Source organism: Diceros bicornis, chromosome 22, assembly GCF_020826845.1.
Source record: "Diceros bicornis minor isolate mBicDic1 chromosome 22, mDicBic1.mat.cur, whole genome shotgun sequence".
NCBI classification, from domain to species: Eukaryota; Metazoa; Chordata; class Mammalia; order Perissodactyla; family Rhinocerotidae; genus Diceros; species Diceros bicornis.
In genome coordinates this window covers 5,533,899-5,548,448 of record NC_080761.1, presented here as the reverse complement: position 1 = coordinate 5,548,448, position 14,550 = coordinate 5,533,899, and the positions used below count along the sequence as shown (strand labels likewise).

Sequence of the window (14,550 nt, the reverse complement as noted above, 5' to 3'; positions counted from 1 at the left end):
TGAAAGCAGTTTTGGTTCCTTCTGTTTCCACGAGTCTCATCTTGCCCATGTGCTAGATGGATGGTACAAGAACCAGAGGGGCAGCAAAAGAATCAGTCAAAAATTCAATGCAAAACGTAGGGAGAAAGTCTATTGTGCATAGTGTTCCATTCTTTTTTTCTGCTTTATTAAGATGTAATTGACACATAACATTGTTTAAGGTATGCAATGTGATGATTTGGTATATGTATATATTGTGAAATTATTACCACAATAAGCTTAGTTAACACATCCATCACCTCACATAGTTACATTTTTTGCGTGTGTAGTGAGAACTTTTAAGATCTACTCTCTTAGCAACTTTCAAATATACAATACAGTATTGTTAACTATAGTCACTATGCTGTGTGTTATATCCCCAGGACTTATTCATCTTATAACTGGAAGTTTGAACACCGTCACCCATTTCCCTCCTACCTCCCTCTGCTCTCCATCCCTGGAAGCCACCAGTCTACTCTCTGTTTCTATGGGTTTGATTTTTTTTAGATTCCACATGTAAGTGAGATCATATAGTATTTGTCTTTCTGTGTCTATCTTGTTTCACTTAGCTTGATGCCCTCAGGGTCCATTCATGTTTTCTTAAATGGCAGGATTTTGTTCTTTTTTGTGGCTGTGTAATATTCCACTCTATTTGTATGTACGTATGTATGTGTGTGTGTGTATAAATATACCACATTTTCTTTATTCATTCAGCCATTGGTGGACACGTAGCTTGTTTCCATGACTTGGCTACCATAAATAATGCTGCAATGAACATAGGAATGTAGATATCTCTTTGAGATAGTGATTTCATTTCCTTTGGGTATATACCCAGAAGTGGAATTGCTGAATAATATGGTAGTTTTATTTTTAATTTTTTGAGGAACCTCCATACCATTTTTCATAGTGGCTGCACCAATTTACATTCCCATCAATGTGCATCAAGATTCCCTTTTCTCCACATCCTCACAAACACTTGTTATTTCTTGTCTTTTTGATAATAGCCATTCTAACAGGTGTGAGGTGACATCTCATTGTGATTTTGATTTGTATTTCCCTGATGATTAGTGATGTTGAGCGCCTTTTCGTGTACCTGTTGGTCATTTGAATATCTTGTTTGGAAAAATGTCTATTCAGGTCCTTTAACTATTTTTTAATTGAATTATCTGTTTTTTTTTTTGCTATTGAATTGTTTGAGTTCCTTATATAAGGTGGATATTAACTCCTTATCAGATATGTGGTTTGCAAATATTTTCTCCCGTTTCATAGATTGCCTTTTCATTTTGTTGTTAGTTTCTTCTGCTGTGCAGAAGCTTTTTAGTTTGATATAGTCCTATTTGTTGATTTCTGCTTTTGTTGCTTTTTTGTGTGTGTGTCATATCTGAAAAATTACTGCCAGCATTTCATTCTTACAGGGGTTTTGTAATAGGTGAGTGCCTATTCCTTATCTCTAAAGTGCTTCTTCCTTCTGAGTTATATTTTATCATTTTATTGGTATCCAGAACCACAAATGTTGTTGTTTTTCTATTAAGATTACCTTTTAACTAATTGAATGATTAGTTTAATTTTTATATTAAAAATATGCATATTTAAAGAGCCAAATAGTTCTCTTGGGTTTATTATACTCCATGTCCAAAATAGCAGTCCTCAGTACCTCCACCCTCTTTTTCCTGCTTCAGAAGTAACCATTTTCACTTCTTTTAGCTGATTATTTGATGTTTACATCTGTGTCATTCAGTAAGATGCTTGATTGTTCAGAGTTGGTCTTCCCACTATGGCAGAGAAGGATTTAGCTCTCTTCCCCTCCCATCACACACATGCTCCCTTCCCCAAATCCCATCTTCCCAATATCATTAATGCCATAACTTTGGTTAAATCAATATTCTTCATTTACATTATTTTATCTATGTTTGTTACTCAGAGCTGAGTCTTGTAGTAAAACTTTGGTTACATATTATTTTTGTACAACGTGTTAGCTTTTCATGGAGTTAATAGCTGTCTTATTGTTTGTTTGTTTTTTTCTTTTGTTTAGTTTTCTATGTATTCACCAACCCCAGACTCTCTGAAAGTTGTTTAAATCTTTCAAGATGCTCAGATACATCAGGTTTTCTCTCAATTTCATCTTCCTGAAGCAGTCTTTCCTGGGGCCATATAACCTGCTCTGATGGCCATGAGTTACGCTCTCTACTGGGTGCACAGCTGGCTCCTGGGATCGCCCTTCTCCATCATTCTACAAGTTCTCTTTGCTTTTCTTTTGTATTGGTTCCTCTGTCTTCCTCTTTCTTGGTTTAGTACCTCTTTTTGAAGCGTACTTTACATACTCTAGTAGCTTCCAGAGAATAGGAAGGTGAGAGGTGTGGGATGTGTGAATTTTGGGGATGAGCTGGTATGGGATGAGCTGAATTTTTTTTGAAACTCTACCTGTCTGAAAATGTCCTTATTATATGTGATTTTTTTCTCTCTTTCTCTTTCTGGAAGCTTGTGGGATCTTGTCTTTGTGCCCAGGGCTCTAAATTTCAGAATGATGAGTCTTGACACGGGTCAGTTTGTATTCAGTGTCCTGGGTATTGTGTGCCCTTTCAATCTGGAAACTCATGACTCCTTAAATTTGGGGAAGTTTTCTTGAATTTTTTTAACTGATGATTTTCTCCCTTCTCTTTTCTCTCTTGTCTTCTTCTGGAGTTTCTATTACTAGGATGTTGGACCTCCTGAACTGGTTTCTATTTTCCCCTCATCTTTTTGTCTTGTCTTTTTTTTTCTCCCTCTACTTTCTGGGAGATTTCCTCAGCTTTATAGTCCATCTCACCCCTTTTATTGAGTGTTTCTTTTCTTCTATCATGTTTTTAATTCTCTTTGCTTTGGAATCCTCCTTTTTAATATTATACTGTTCTTGTTTCAGCACTGCAGTCAATTCTCTTAACTCTTAATGTGTATATGTTTGATGTTTTTTGAAATTTTCTTCTCCTTGCTTGGTCATTGTCCTCCAAGTTGTTTGTTTCTGTTTGTTTTGGTCTCTCAGTTTTACATCAGGGGCTTTTGAAAGATGCCTGGAGGTCCTTGATTTGTCTGCAGGCATTTAGGAGTAGGCAACTAAGATGCTGATTGGAAGCTCTGAGGGCACGCATAGGGCTTGCTAACTGTGACCTTCATTATAGGTTGATCATAGGAAAGCTCTCTGTCAGTAGCCTTAGTTGCCTTCTCTTGGGCGACAGCTTTTTTCATTCTCCTGCCTGGAGGGTAGAAGCCTGGTTGCCAGCATTCTGGGAACCAAATAAGGGAAGGTGGCTGGTGGTCTCAGCATCTGATATGCATATGTTCATCTAATCCCGTTGATTTGCCTTCAACTGTGCCATTCTCCTCCCCGCAACCCCTAGGCTAGAGGACCTCTCCTTTACTCTCTATAGAAGATAAACCTCCAGGTATTTGCTGGGGTGTATGGGGGATGGGCGAATAGCCCAGGTGTGCAGACTTGGGGAGGCCATCCAGGGATCTAAGCCCTTCTTAGATAGTCCTTCAGCCAGTCCAGCTTAGTCTAGTACTTCCTCTACCCCCAGCCTTTTGGGGCTTTTAGGGGATAAAATGAGGTGAATTCTTGTCTTTGCCCACTGCTAACTTAGGATTCAGGTCTGCTCTGTCATTCGTCACTCTTCCATCTACATTCTAGCTTCCACTATTTTGCAGCTATTGTCTCCTATTTTATTGCCCCTCTTCTTGTTGGTTTATGGCTTAAAAAATCCTTTTACTGTCCTTTAATTGGGTTTTGGGAGGAAACAAAGGTAGCCTCATGTGTTTAATCTTCCATTTTTACCTGAAAGCCTCACCATTGCTGTTTGTTTACTGAACCCCTAAGGGTCTGAGGTTTTGAAAAGGAAAATTCAATGCCCATGCTAAGCACTCCAAAATATACTTCAGAGAAGGAATGACCAGAGCCAGCCCTTTGATTAAGAGAATTCAGTTATTCGAGATTTTTCTTTTAAACCAAGACTGTTCAAAAGATTTAGTTCCTCACCTACAACTTCTTTCCTCTTCCTCCATCTCTACTCTCCCTCCAACTTGCACCGACTCTCATTGTGTTGTCCAGTCCAAACTGAAGTTCTTCATGGAGCAACCATGAGGAGGCATCAGGTTGCAGAGAATGAGGTAGTTTTGGGCAGGTAGAAAAATGAGAGAAGTGGGCGCAGTACAGCATGTCTTGTCAGATACACGTCATGATTTTATCAAGATGCTATGACTGTCTTTACCCTTTTCTTACTGGCTTGGGATCAGAGCAGTGATTCTCTTTATTTTTTTATTTATTTATTTTTTTGGTGAGGAAGATCAGCCCTGAGCTAACATCCATGCCAATCCTCCTCTTTTTGCTGAGGAAGACTGGCCCTGGGCTAACATCTGTGCCCATCTTCCTCTACTTTTATATGGGACGCCGCCACAGCATGGCCTGACAAGCGGTGCATGGGTGCGTGCTCGGGATCCAAACCCAGGCCACCAGTAGTGGAGCGCATGCACTTAACCGCTATGCCACGGGGCTGGCCCCCCAGCAATTCTCTTTAAAGCTGTGGTTTTCCTTGAAGCCCACTAGAAGCTACACACTTCACCGGATTGGCTCTAACATCACTGGATTTGGTTGTCTCTTTAAAGAGGAGCATGTCTTCAGCTTCTTAGTCAGCTGTGGGGAGAGTGATCTCAAGAGTGGCCATTCTGATTCCTGAAGCAGGATGAAACTTACAAGCAAGTTTGAGAGAAAGGCTGCCTCTGTGATGGATTTCCAGCAGTTTTGAGCATACCTTTCAATATTTCTTCTTCAAGTATCTCTTCTAAGGACCTCCAAACTTGATATCATATCATATTTATTCAAACTTGATATCATATTTATTTTTTCCTTAAGTTTAAGTCTTTGTTTCCTATTAAATATTTTTTCTTTATCAGAGGAATTCTGTAATGTCTTTCTTTGGATCTAAGTTGGTAGAGTTTCAGAGGGTAATAATGGCCCCTCTACCTTCCTCAGTTCGGAATTAGTTGAGAGACAAAGCAACTAAGCATATGGAGATCAAAATCTAACCTTTATTATTGATTTTTACTGGTAAAGCTCTTTGAAAAATGTCATGTTAGATCTGCTGGCCAATATAGGCATATTAATATTTTGACCCTGAATTTGACATCTTATCCACTCACTAACCAAATTGGACAACCACGGGCCACTCCATGAGTGTCTAATCCTCTAAAACTTAAAACAAGAAAGAGAAGAATAGGTCCTGCAAAGGAGTTAGGAAGGGGCTGAAATAGAGGCTAGAAGTGTTCCTCTAATGGAAGTCCCCCACCACACGGACGTGAGGAGTGGAGAACTATGTTTCATAATATGAGGTGATATCAGTTCCCCTTAAGACAGACTATCAATTTATCACAGATGCTCAGAAAAAAACACTATATTAAATCAGGTTGTATGACACATTCAGATTTCAGAAACATAAGAATCATTTTCTTACCTTAGAAATAAGGAAGTATAGTGTTATAAATTGTCAATCATTTGTTCCTTTGGTAAAAACTTTCTCTTCAGTTTGGGCTAAGTGAAGGCACACCCTTGGCTGGGGTGGGGAGCCCCAGCTATAATTCCAGCCCTGTTACAAACTAGCTTGGAGTCCTTGGCTCTGTTGAACCTCTCTAGGCCTGTTTTTCATCTGCTCAGTGAAGAATGGGGGACCAGCCCAATACATTAACTGGTAAAAAGGATAAGGGATAAGACTTGAACTTCCACAGCTAATTAGTTTCAGAGTTGGAACTAAAACACAGGTATCTCCCTTCCTTAGTCTCATTGTTTTCTTCTATATCCATTTTGGTTTGACTTAAATTGAGTTTAGACGAAACAGTTTAGCAGCACAGAAGTGATCATTCATTTGTTCATTCATTCATTCATTCAACAGAGCATCTGTTGAACAGAGCCAAATACTGTGCTAGGCAAATAAGGATGAATAAGACATGTTCTTACATACAACCTGTGCCCTTCTGTGTTTGTAGCTCTTAGTGACCACCTCAGCCACCACCCTTTATTTATAGCCTCATTTGAAGGGCTTCAGACTGATCTCTGATCTTCAAGGAAATTCAAACCTCCTTGGCTACTCTGAAACCATCATTCCTCTTAGGCTTCCCCTGAGACCTGGAATAATGCTCCTTCAGTTGACGTGACCCACCTCCAAGAATTAGCTCATACCATCTTATCACATAAGCTCTTCAAGTGCCTAAAGAGAAAAAACTACAGAGTGAGGTTCAAAATCATTCATTGGCCTCATTATGGGTGTTCTCTTTCTGTGTATAGGGTGCTCAAGCTGGCATTACTACGTTACCATGCCAATGCCAGCCTCTACCGTCACCATTGCAGTGGGATCCTGGACAGAAATGAAGCCAGAGACCTGCTCATCACATGATCTGGCAACAGAGAGATCCTTCTCACCTTCTGAGGCTGACTTCAGGTTTGTATTTGGGAACATGCTGAAAAACAAACACTCAAGGGAGCAGTATGATGCATTTATTCCAAGTACTGGGAATGTGAGTCATCCCTGCTGAGAAACTAAACCAAAATGTGATTAATCAAAGCAGGAAGAGCCATACTGGGAGGGAAAGATTGTTGAGAGGCAGAAATCTGGGCATATTGTTTATGCAGAAAAAAAGAGAAAAGAAGTATATATGAAATCCTTTGTGAAGTCAGGTGAAATATTTTTATGTGTTTGGTTAAGTCAACAGAATCCTCAGGTTCAACACTTTCCCTCCTTCTACACCTTTTAACTTTGGTTTTCAGTGCTTGTTTGGTCAAAAACACAACTTAATAAACAGAAGTTGCTTGTCTGATGGATTACTTTGTAGGCCACTCTGTTGATTTGGTTCCAGTGGCTGCTGTTAGCAGTGCGTTGGTAGGGGTAGCCTTCCCTTAGTGAATCCTGCTAGGTCAGGGCTCTGTTAACTTCAGTAGCAATTTCTTCTTGTTCAGAGTGGATCAGAGAAAATCAGTTTTAAGTTTTTTGTTGTTTTTTTTTTTTTTAGTGAGGAAGATTGGCTCTGAGCTAACATCTGTGCCAATCTTCCTTTATTTTGTATGTGGGATGCTGCCACAGCATGGCTTGACAAGCGGTGTGTAGGTCTGCGCCCGGGATCCGAACCTGCGAACTCTGGGCCACTGAAGTGGAGCACACATGAACTTAACCATTACGCCACCAGGCCAGCCTCAGTTTAAAGTTTTAAAAAATTAGTATAGGTCATTGGATATTCATTTGCAGCCTCCCCAGAGGCTATTTCTAGCTTTGAGAGCCAAAAGAGAGAAGGAGAATGCATATGAAAGACACAGAAGTGTGCTAATTGTGTGTCATTGCATCATGCTTCATTCCTAGGACTTTCACACCCAAGCTCAATTTAATCATTTTTCCTATTTACGGAAAGTCACTAAGTCAGTACCTTCCAATGGAGAAAGCCCAGAGTAATGCTATAGATGGTTAGTTCATCCTTGAAAACCAACTAAGTTAGGCTCTTAGGGCAAATTTCTTTTGTGTTGGTTTTATTTTGCCCTGTTGCTTTCACTCTTACTGCAATGACTGTAGTGGTTGGTATTGCTGGGAGATAAAGCCATTGAGCCCTTTCTTATGACAGGCATGTCTTATTGCCCACATTTTGCTTTTTTTTGTGGCGAGGGAGATTGTCCCTGAGCTAGCATCCATTGCCAATCTTACTCTTTTTGCTTGAGGAAGATTGCTCCTGAGCTAACATCTGTGCCAATCTTCCTCTATTTTGTATATGGGATGCCACCACAGCATGGCTTGATGAACGGTGTGTAGGTTCTATGCGCGGATCCGAACCCATGAACCCCAGGCTGCTGAAGCAGAGCACGTGAGCTTAACCACTACACCACTGGGCTGGCCCCCACATTTTGCATTTTGGAGGAAGGGAGGTAATTTCCACTTTCTGTTCAGTAACTTGCCTATTTTGAACTGTCTTCCCTGGGCTATATAGAGGATCCTCAGTTGCTTATTGGATTTTACTTATGCACTCTCAAGGGAAGAAGAGAATTGTGGACAGAAGTGATATATGTTACTTTCACGTGGGAACATTTCATTGCACGTGAGACCCTCTAGCGTTCTCTTCCTCTGCTACTAGCCCTCATTTTGCAATTGTGAGCAGCCCAAATTTCTGAATGGGGAGGACAGGTGCCCTGGAGAGTCATTTGGATCCACAGTGGACCTGGTATGAGTGAAAAATAAACTTTTTTGTGTTAAGCCACTGAAACACTGTGGTTGGTTGTTATTGCAGCATACCCTAGCCTATGCTGAATTGATACAGAAGCCAGTGTATGTTTGAAGTCAGGCAAAATCTTCATCTAAATGTCATCTCAGTTAGTCTTGAGGATAAGCCTGTAAGATAGATAGGCTTTATTATCACTGTTTCATAGATAAAGATACTTATTTATGTTCATATGAGAACTTGTTCATGTTCATATTCCTACTGAGTGAATCCCTGGATTCACATCCAGGCTCAACTCTCTAGAGAGGTGATTCAGAATTTTACCTGGGGACTCTATAAAACTGTACATAACATCCACGTCCCCCCCCCCGGAGTCTGATCCACCTTCCCATCTGGAGAGTTAGCGCCATGATTGAGCCACTGTTAGTGATTGGAGTATGTCATGTTGAAACAGAAAACAGAAGTCAAGAACACTGCCTTTGAGCCTGAAGGTGCCATCCCTACTGTTTGGGTATGTCTCTTTGGGCAAAGCCATACTTTCCTTCTCTGTACAATAAAGATTTTGCTCGGGGTTCTCAAATTCTTCGTGATGAAGAAGGATTCTGCTCTTCATCTGTGCTCTCCGGGCTGATTGACTGGTGGAGGAGGTATGCAGTTGAAAAATGTGTACCTTAGGAAGACTAGGGGAAGGCAAAGAAAGAAATGTGTTATTTTATCCTCCTAGCCGTATTCCCAGAGATATGAGGTGGAGGAGTGGGCAGCAGCCATTTCCTATGTGTTCTCTCTGCTGCCCAGAAGCAACTGAAATGGCTTTTCACTTTTCTTGCATCCGTAATTGTGAAGGGAGGAGGACATGGCCACATCAAGTGGGGATTCTGGGAAGAGATGCTATCTGAAATTTCTATTGGGATTTAGGGGAAGAGATAAATATCACTCCTCTCTTGTCCTCATGAGTTCAGAACCAATTGAGAAACAGACAGGAGAAGAGCAAAATAAAGGTTGTATTATTGACAGAAGCTGGACTGAGGGAATACTCAGGTGTACAGTCTCAATGGACTTTCTAAAACTCCGTTTCCAAATTAGACAAACTTACCCACCATTTACCCACCCAGCTGGACTACTACCAGCCTTCACCACACAGATGTGCACAGCCTGCCTTATGCCAAAAAGTACCCTCTCTGTGGGCAAGCAGATTCGAAAAGAGAAAGCCCAGAGTGGCCGACCCAGTCAGATCAGCTTGGGAGAGAAGTCAAGGGTGCCATTGCAGAGAAGCTTGTCCTTGTATGGAAATATGAGACCTGGGGAATGGAGTCCCTCCCACACTCCCTTCCATGTCTGACCTGCTATGACTAAGTTTTCCCTTCATTTATCGCTGTGCTTGTCCATCAAAAATGTACTGCTGATAAAATAATAGCTTACATTTGCTTAATCCTTCCCCGGCTGCGTGCTTCATGTATGCTGTCTTTAGTCATCAGAGGGTGGCTTTGTGTTTTTTTCCATTACATCTCTGGCTACATGCTAATTTTGCCAGCAAAGGTGCTCTGTCTGAAGTGCCAACTGCAGTGTTGTTGGTTACGCTCACATCTGGGCCCCTTGCCTTCCCCAACCCCCTTTCTACCTCAGACCTTCCTAAGACCACCGGTTCAATTCATGTAAATGTAACTTTTACAGGGACCTTACATACTACAGGCTTTCACTTGCCTAAAGTGTTTATCTGGGTCCCAAAGTGTTGGTCACTGAACTTTTCATCACTGTTCATGTGGCTAAATTATAGGGAGGACATTCCCTCTTCCAGCTCCAGTTCCACACACACTCCAGCCTGCTTTGAGGGAGCATTTTAGTAAATCCATTAGTTATAAGGCACTTAGGTAAACTGTTGAAAGTTTATTAATTTTATTTGGCTGCAGCATAACCTTCTCCAGCCACAGAGAAATCTTTGTATTATGTTTAACCTTTCAGGGCCTTTGTTAAAGCATTGTGTTCACTTTGGGGCCATACAGTGTAAGCACGATGCAGAAACTTGGATAAAATTCAGATGAACTCAGCAAAAATGATTAAAAGCATGTAAAATAGGCACCAGGAAGAAGAAAAGGCATTGAGGTTGTTCTTCCTAAAGAAGGGAAGACTTGGTCGGGGAAGAGGTCATCTTTAGAATTGTAAAGTCTATGAAAAGTTGCTTTGTGAATTTGGAGGATGAGGCCCTTGTTCTATGTCTTTGACAGGGTAGAAGAGAAGTTTTATATATATACATATATGATATGTGTGTGTATATATATATATATGTATATATAGAGAGAGAGGGGGGAGGAAATACATATATATATATTTGAAAAAATGCCAATTTCCAGTATACCTTTCACTATGAGAAAATCCTTTCCTGGCTTGGTTTGATTTCTTTAGCCCTTTTTCCCTCAGGGTATTTCGGCTTTCTCTCTCTTATTGCGCATATCTCATGTTGCTTTGTAATACACTGAATGCCCTAAGAAAATGCCTCCAGCTTTTTGACCTACTGCATCATCATATATATTGACATCATTGTCAACAACATGTTGGGGGCTGCTGGTGACATTTTGAACACTTACGATTTTTAGCAAGCATCTACTCTTCTTGCTAAAATATGTTAAATTGTGTAAACATTTTACTCTGTCACTGTACTTATCAGAATTTTTAATTTTTTCTCCCAACAAAACTATAAACTTCTCAAAGGTAGGATCAGAGATTTATTTATATGTGTGTACACTGTAGCACCCTGCCAGGTGCCTTGAATAGAGCAGGAATGCAGGAAATATTTACTAAATTGTTGAACCAAGGAAGGGCTTGTGAAAAAAGGATATGCATTCCCAAGGGAGACTTTTTCTAGTGATTTCTTTTGAACCTATGACAGGAAAACATTTGTGTTAGGTGGTTTCAATACAGCGCCTTCTTGAAACAAGAAGATGGCTGAAGGAGAACCTCTTGAGGCAATTTCCAATCTTGTGATTCTGAGTAAAACATGGTCACTCTTACTCCTTAGAAAGACCTCCTGTAAAATAATTTCAGCCCAGCAATTATATAAGAGAGAACAAATGGTCTAGTTCCCATCATGTACCAGGCTAACATATATTTCACCAGTTCTTCCCACTCTTGGCAATATTAATGGGCAGTATTGACAAGGAGCATCAGGAAATTGGAGAACCACAGAGCAGCTGAGCTCAGCCTCGAGAAAAATCCAGGATCCAAATTTACTCAAGAAGCATAATGAAGTATATGGAGAAGAAGTGTTAGGAGGGAGGAGCTTATGATGACTCATGATGTGATAAAAAGAGTAGTTCTTATTCTTGAGGAATGTTGTGTGGATTAATTGGGATAAATGCGTATAAAGTGTTCAGAACAGTGCTTGGCACAGAGTAAATTTTCAATAGCAGTTGTGGTAGGAGTTATTGTTTATTATTCTTATGATCATTTGTATTACAGATTATTAATAATGAACAACCAAGTATTATTATTAATCTTTACTATTAAAATGTTTGATTACAAGTCTGGGCACAAGAAATAGCTATTTACATATGCTTGCTTTGTTGAGGATATTGAGAGAGCCCATATACAGAGATGAACAAGTGAAGGCTAGTGTGAAAGGAGGATACAGCATTTTTGAGTTAATAACTGGTTCTGTGGAAGACTCTTCATGTCTTTATAAAAGTACAATGTTCCCTCACTGCTTCAGGAACATGGCTGTTGTATGTAGAGGGTCTCATGTGGTGAGTTGTCATAGAATCATAGTGCCAGAAGAAACCTTAGAAGCCATTTTAAGCTTTTTGTTTATTTGTTTTTAATTAAAGTACAATTAACATTCAACAAAATGCACAGATATTAAGTGTTTGGCTTGATGAATTTGTGACGATTGTGTACACCCTAAACTAGATAGAGAATATTCTATCACCCCACTAAGTTCCCTTACACTCTTTTCCAGTCAATTGCTCCCCTCTCTTTGCAGCCACTTTTGTGAGAGCATGTTAGAGATGAGGAAAAAGAGGCCCCAGATACTGAGTCGCTTGCCTCAGGTTACAGTTAATGCAGTCTGAGAACAGCCACTGAAGCCCAGGTTTCCTGATCCCCATGTTGGAACCCACTTGGGGCTTCCCTGATGCCATTTCCATTTTTATTGGGAGCCTTAATGGTCTCCCTTACCCATAGCTTGATTGCCTTAAAATCCTCCATTTTCTCCCAGGCTTTGATTATGAAAAACGATGCTAATTCACACAGCTGGAATAATCTTCATTCCCTAGCTAGTGCCATTCATATCCAGAGAGAATTTAACTCACCTTTTCCCTTGAACAAATTGGGTTTTTTTTGGTCTGTTGTTGCCTACCTCTAACTATTCTCTAACTTATGGGGTTCTTGGCTGCAAGAAATAGTCTTGCCTCATGGTGTGTTTCTAGATAAGACAATGGAATACCTCCTTGCAAGATTGTGTTTTCATAGCTAGAATTTAAACTTATGCCCTAACTTTGTCGTGAAGATGCCTCTTCACCTCCAATTTCTCCATTATTTAACATGAAAGCTTTTCAATAGAGAGTGCAGGCTTAAATTACGATAGCACATTATATACCTATGTAAATACATTAGGAAAAGTTACCATGGTGTTTTATTCAATAAGTGGCTTTTTTCACTTCGTGAGACCTTTGATTGAATTGATGTGCCAGTAGAGGACTTGTCATTAGGTGGACACTGCAACCTTTTCAGTTAAATGTTTACCGACGGGCACCTTTACTCACTTTCTCCATAAAGCAAGATTATCAATCCAAGGACTTTGGCTAGTGTTCAATTTTAATAATTCTATTCTTCCTATCACCTTATCCTGGCAGAAGTTTTTATGAGTCTCCATCCATTTTTCTTACCCTCAACTGTGGTGAAACGACATCAATGCTGGAAGCTGTGTTTTACGTACTACGCTGGTGGAGGGTGAGACTTTTCTCCACAGCTGTGTGGATCTCCTTGGGCAGTGCTGGCCTTGAATGGGTGAAAGTCACTTCAAAAATGTGGAGAGGAATTATTGTTGCAGTCTGCTCATGTTGGGACGTGCCAGCATTTTAAGGTTTTTCAGTATTCACTGTGAATCTAATAAGTACCTATAGTTAGAATTGTAATTTGTAAATGAAAATTAGGGGGCTTTCCTTTGTGTTTGAATAAAGGACGTGTTAATAGGTAAAAAAATAGAGTTCCCTTTGATGTCGATTCTTTGGGTAGGTAAGTTCTCTTGACGCCTGTGAGTCAGGCTCTAGGAATTCCCTTTTACCTCCACTTTTGACGGAATAACTGGCAGTCGTTAAATAGTGCAGGCTGGGCTCTGATCTGTTTCCTTAAAAGGTTGATTCAGTTGCATTTGTATTGAAAGTGGATTGGGGAAAATATTGTATCAAAAGTGCCTCTGTATTCCTTAACAGCACAACTTTTGATGGGCTTTGTAAAGAACACCTAGATTACTTTTCAGTAAAATGGATTGTGTTCTTTTGAAAAGTTGAAACCTATACTGTCATTTGGTTCATTGTTCTACCTGAGTCTACATCTTCTATTTTAGGAAATCCCAGAATGGGATCTTTAATTTCGTTGCACTGTCCCTTCCTTTCTGAGTTATGAATCGTCTCTCGTTTGAAGAAGATTTTTCCTATGACGATATTTGAAAAACACATCTGTGGGCAGAAGTTGCTTTTTATTTTGGTGGGGGGTTGTTTTGAGTCCTGGGTTTTTTTTCCCCTGTTTATTCTAAAAAAAGATTTTACTACATTCGCTTAGCTTAGATTGAAACTACTCAATTGATTGAGCACATCAATAAGTATTTTGACCTGTGATTTTTCACTACTGCACAGAAACAGACTAGCCAAGAACTCAAATGAACTGTCTTTGCTTGTGAGCCTGTCTGAAGCACTGTCTCTCAGAAGTTGTCCACGTCTGTGAGGCTTCCGCACCTTCATGGCAAGAAGAATAAACCTGATTTACCGTAAACTGCATCTGTTTATTTCATGTTGTTTCCAGGTATGTTGGCGTTTGTGGTCACATGGAATACCCCTGCCGCTTCCAGATTGCTTCTGCCACCACTCAGGAGATCATTCCTCATCGGGTTTTTGCCCCAGTGTGCCTTAGGGGTGCCTGCCAAGAGACCCTTCTGCGGCTGATCCCTCCTTGCCTCTCAGCAGCACACTCTGTCCTGGGAACACACCCGTTCTCCAGGCTGGATGTACTCATTGTCCCTGCCAACTTTCCAAGTCTGGGGATGGCCAGGTATGTTGTTCCGTTGTGGCACTTGGAGAACATGCTTTGGAAATTCTTTGACTGTTT

General features: G+C 40.3%; 1 protein-coding gene across 12 annotated transcripts in view; it reads left to right on the top strand.

The window, feature by feature from the left end:
- AOPEP (aminopeptidase O (putative)) overlaps positions 1 to 14,550 on the top strand; it is a 514,798-nt gene that overhangs the window by 64,400 nt on the left and 435,848 nt on the right. For all 12 annotated transcript variants that reach the window (XM_058565457.1, XM_058565455.1, XM_058565460.1 and 9 more), the window contains 2 exons: positions 6,326 to 6,479; positions 14,248 to 14,493. In XM_058565457.1, coding sequence (XP_058421440.1) covers positions 6,326 to 6,479; positions 14,248 to 14,493 — 400 coding nt within the window. The remainder of the gene's footprint in view (positions 1 to 6,325; positions 6,480 to 14,247; positions 14,494 to 14,550) is intronic.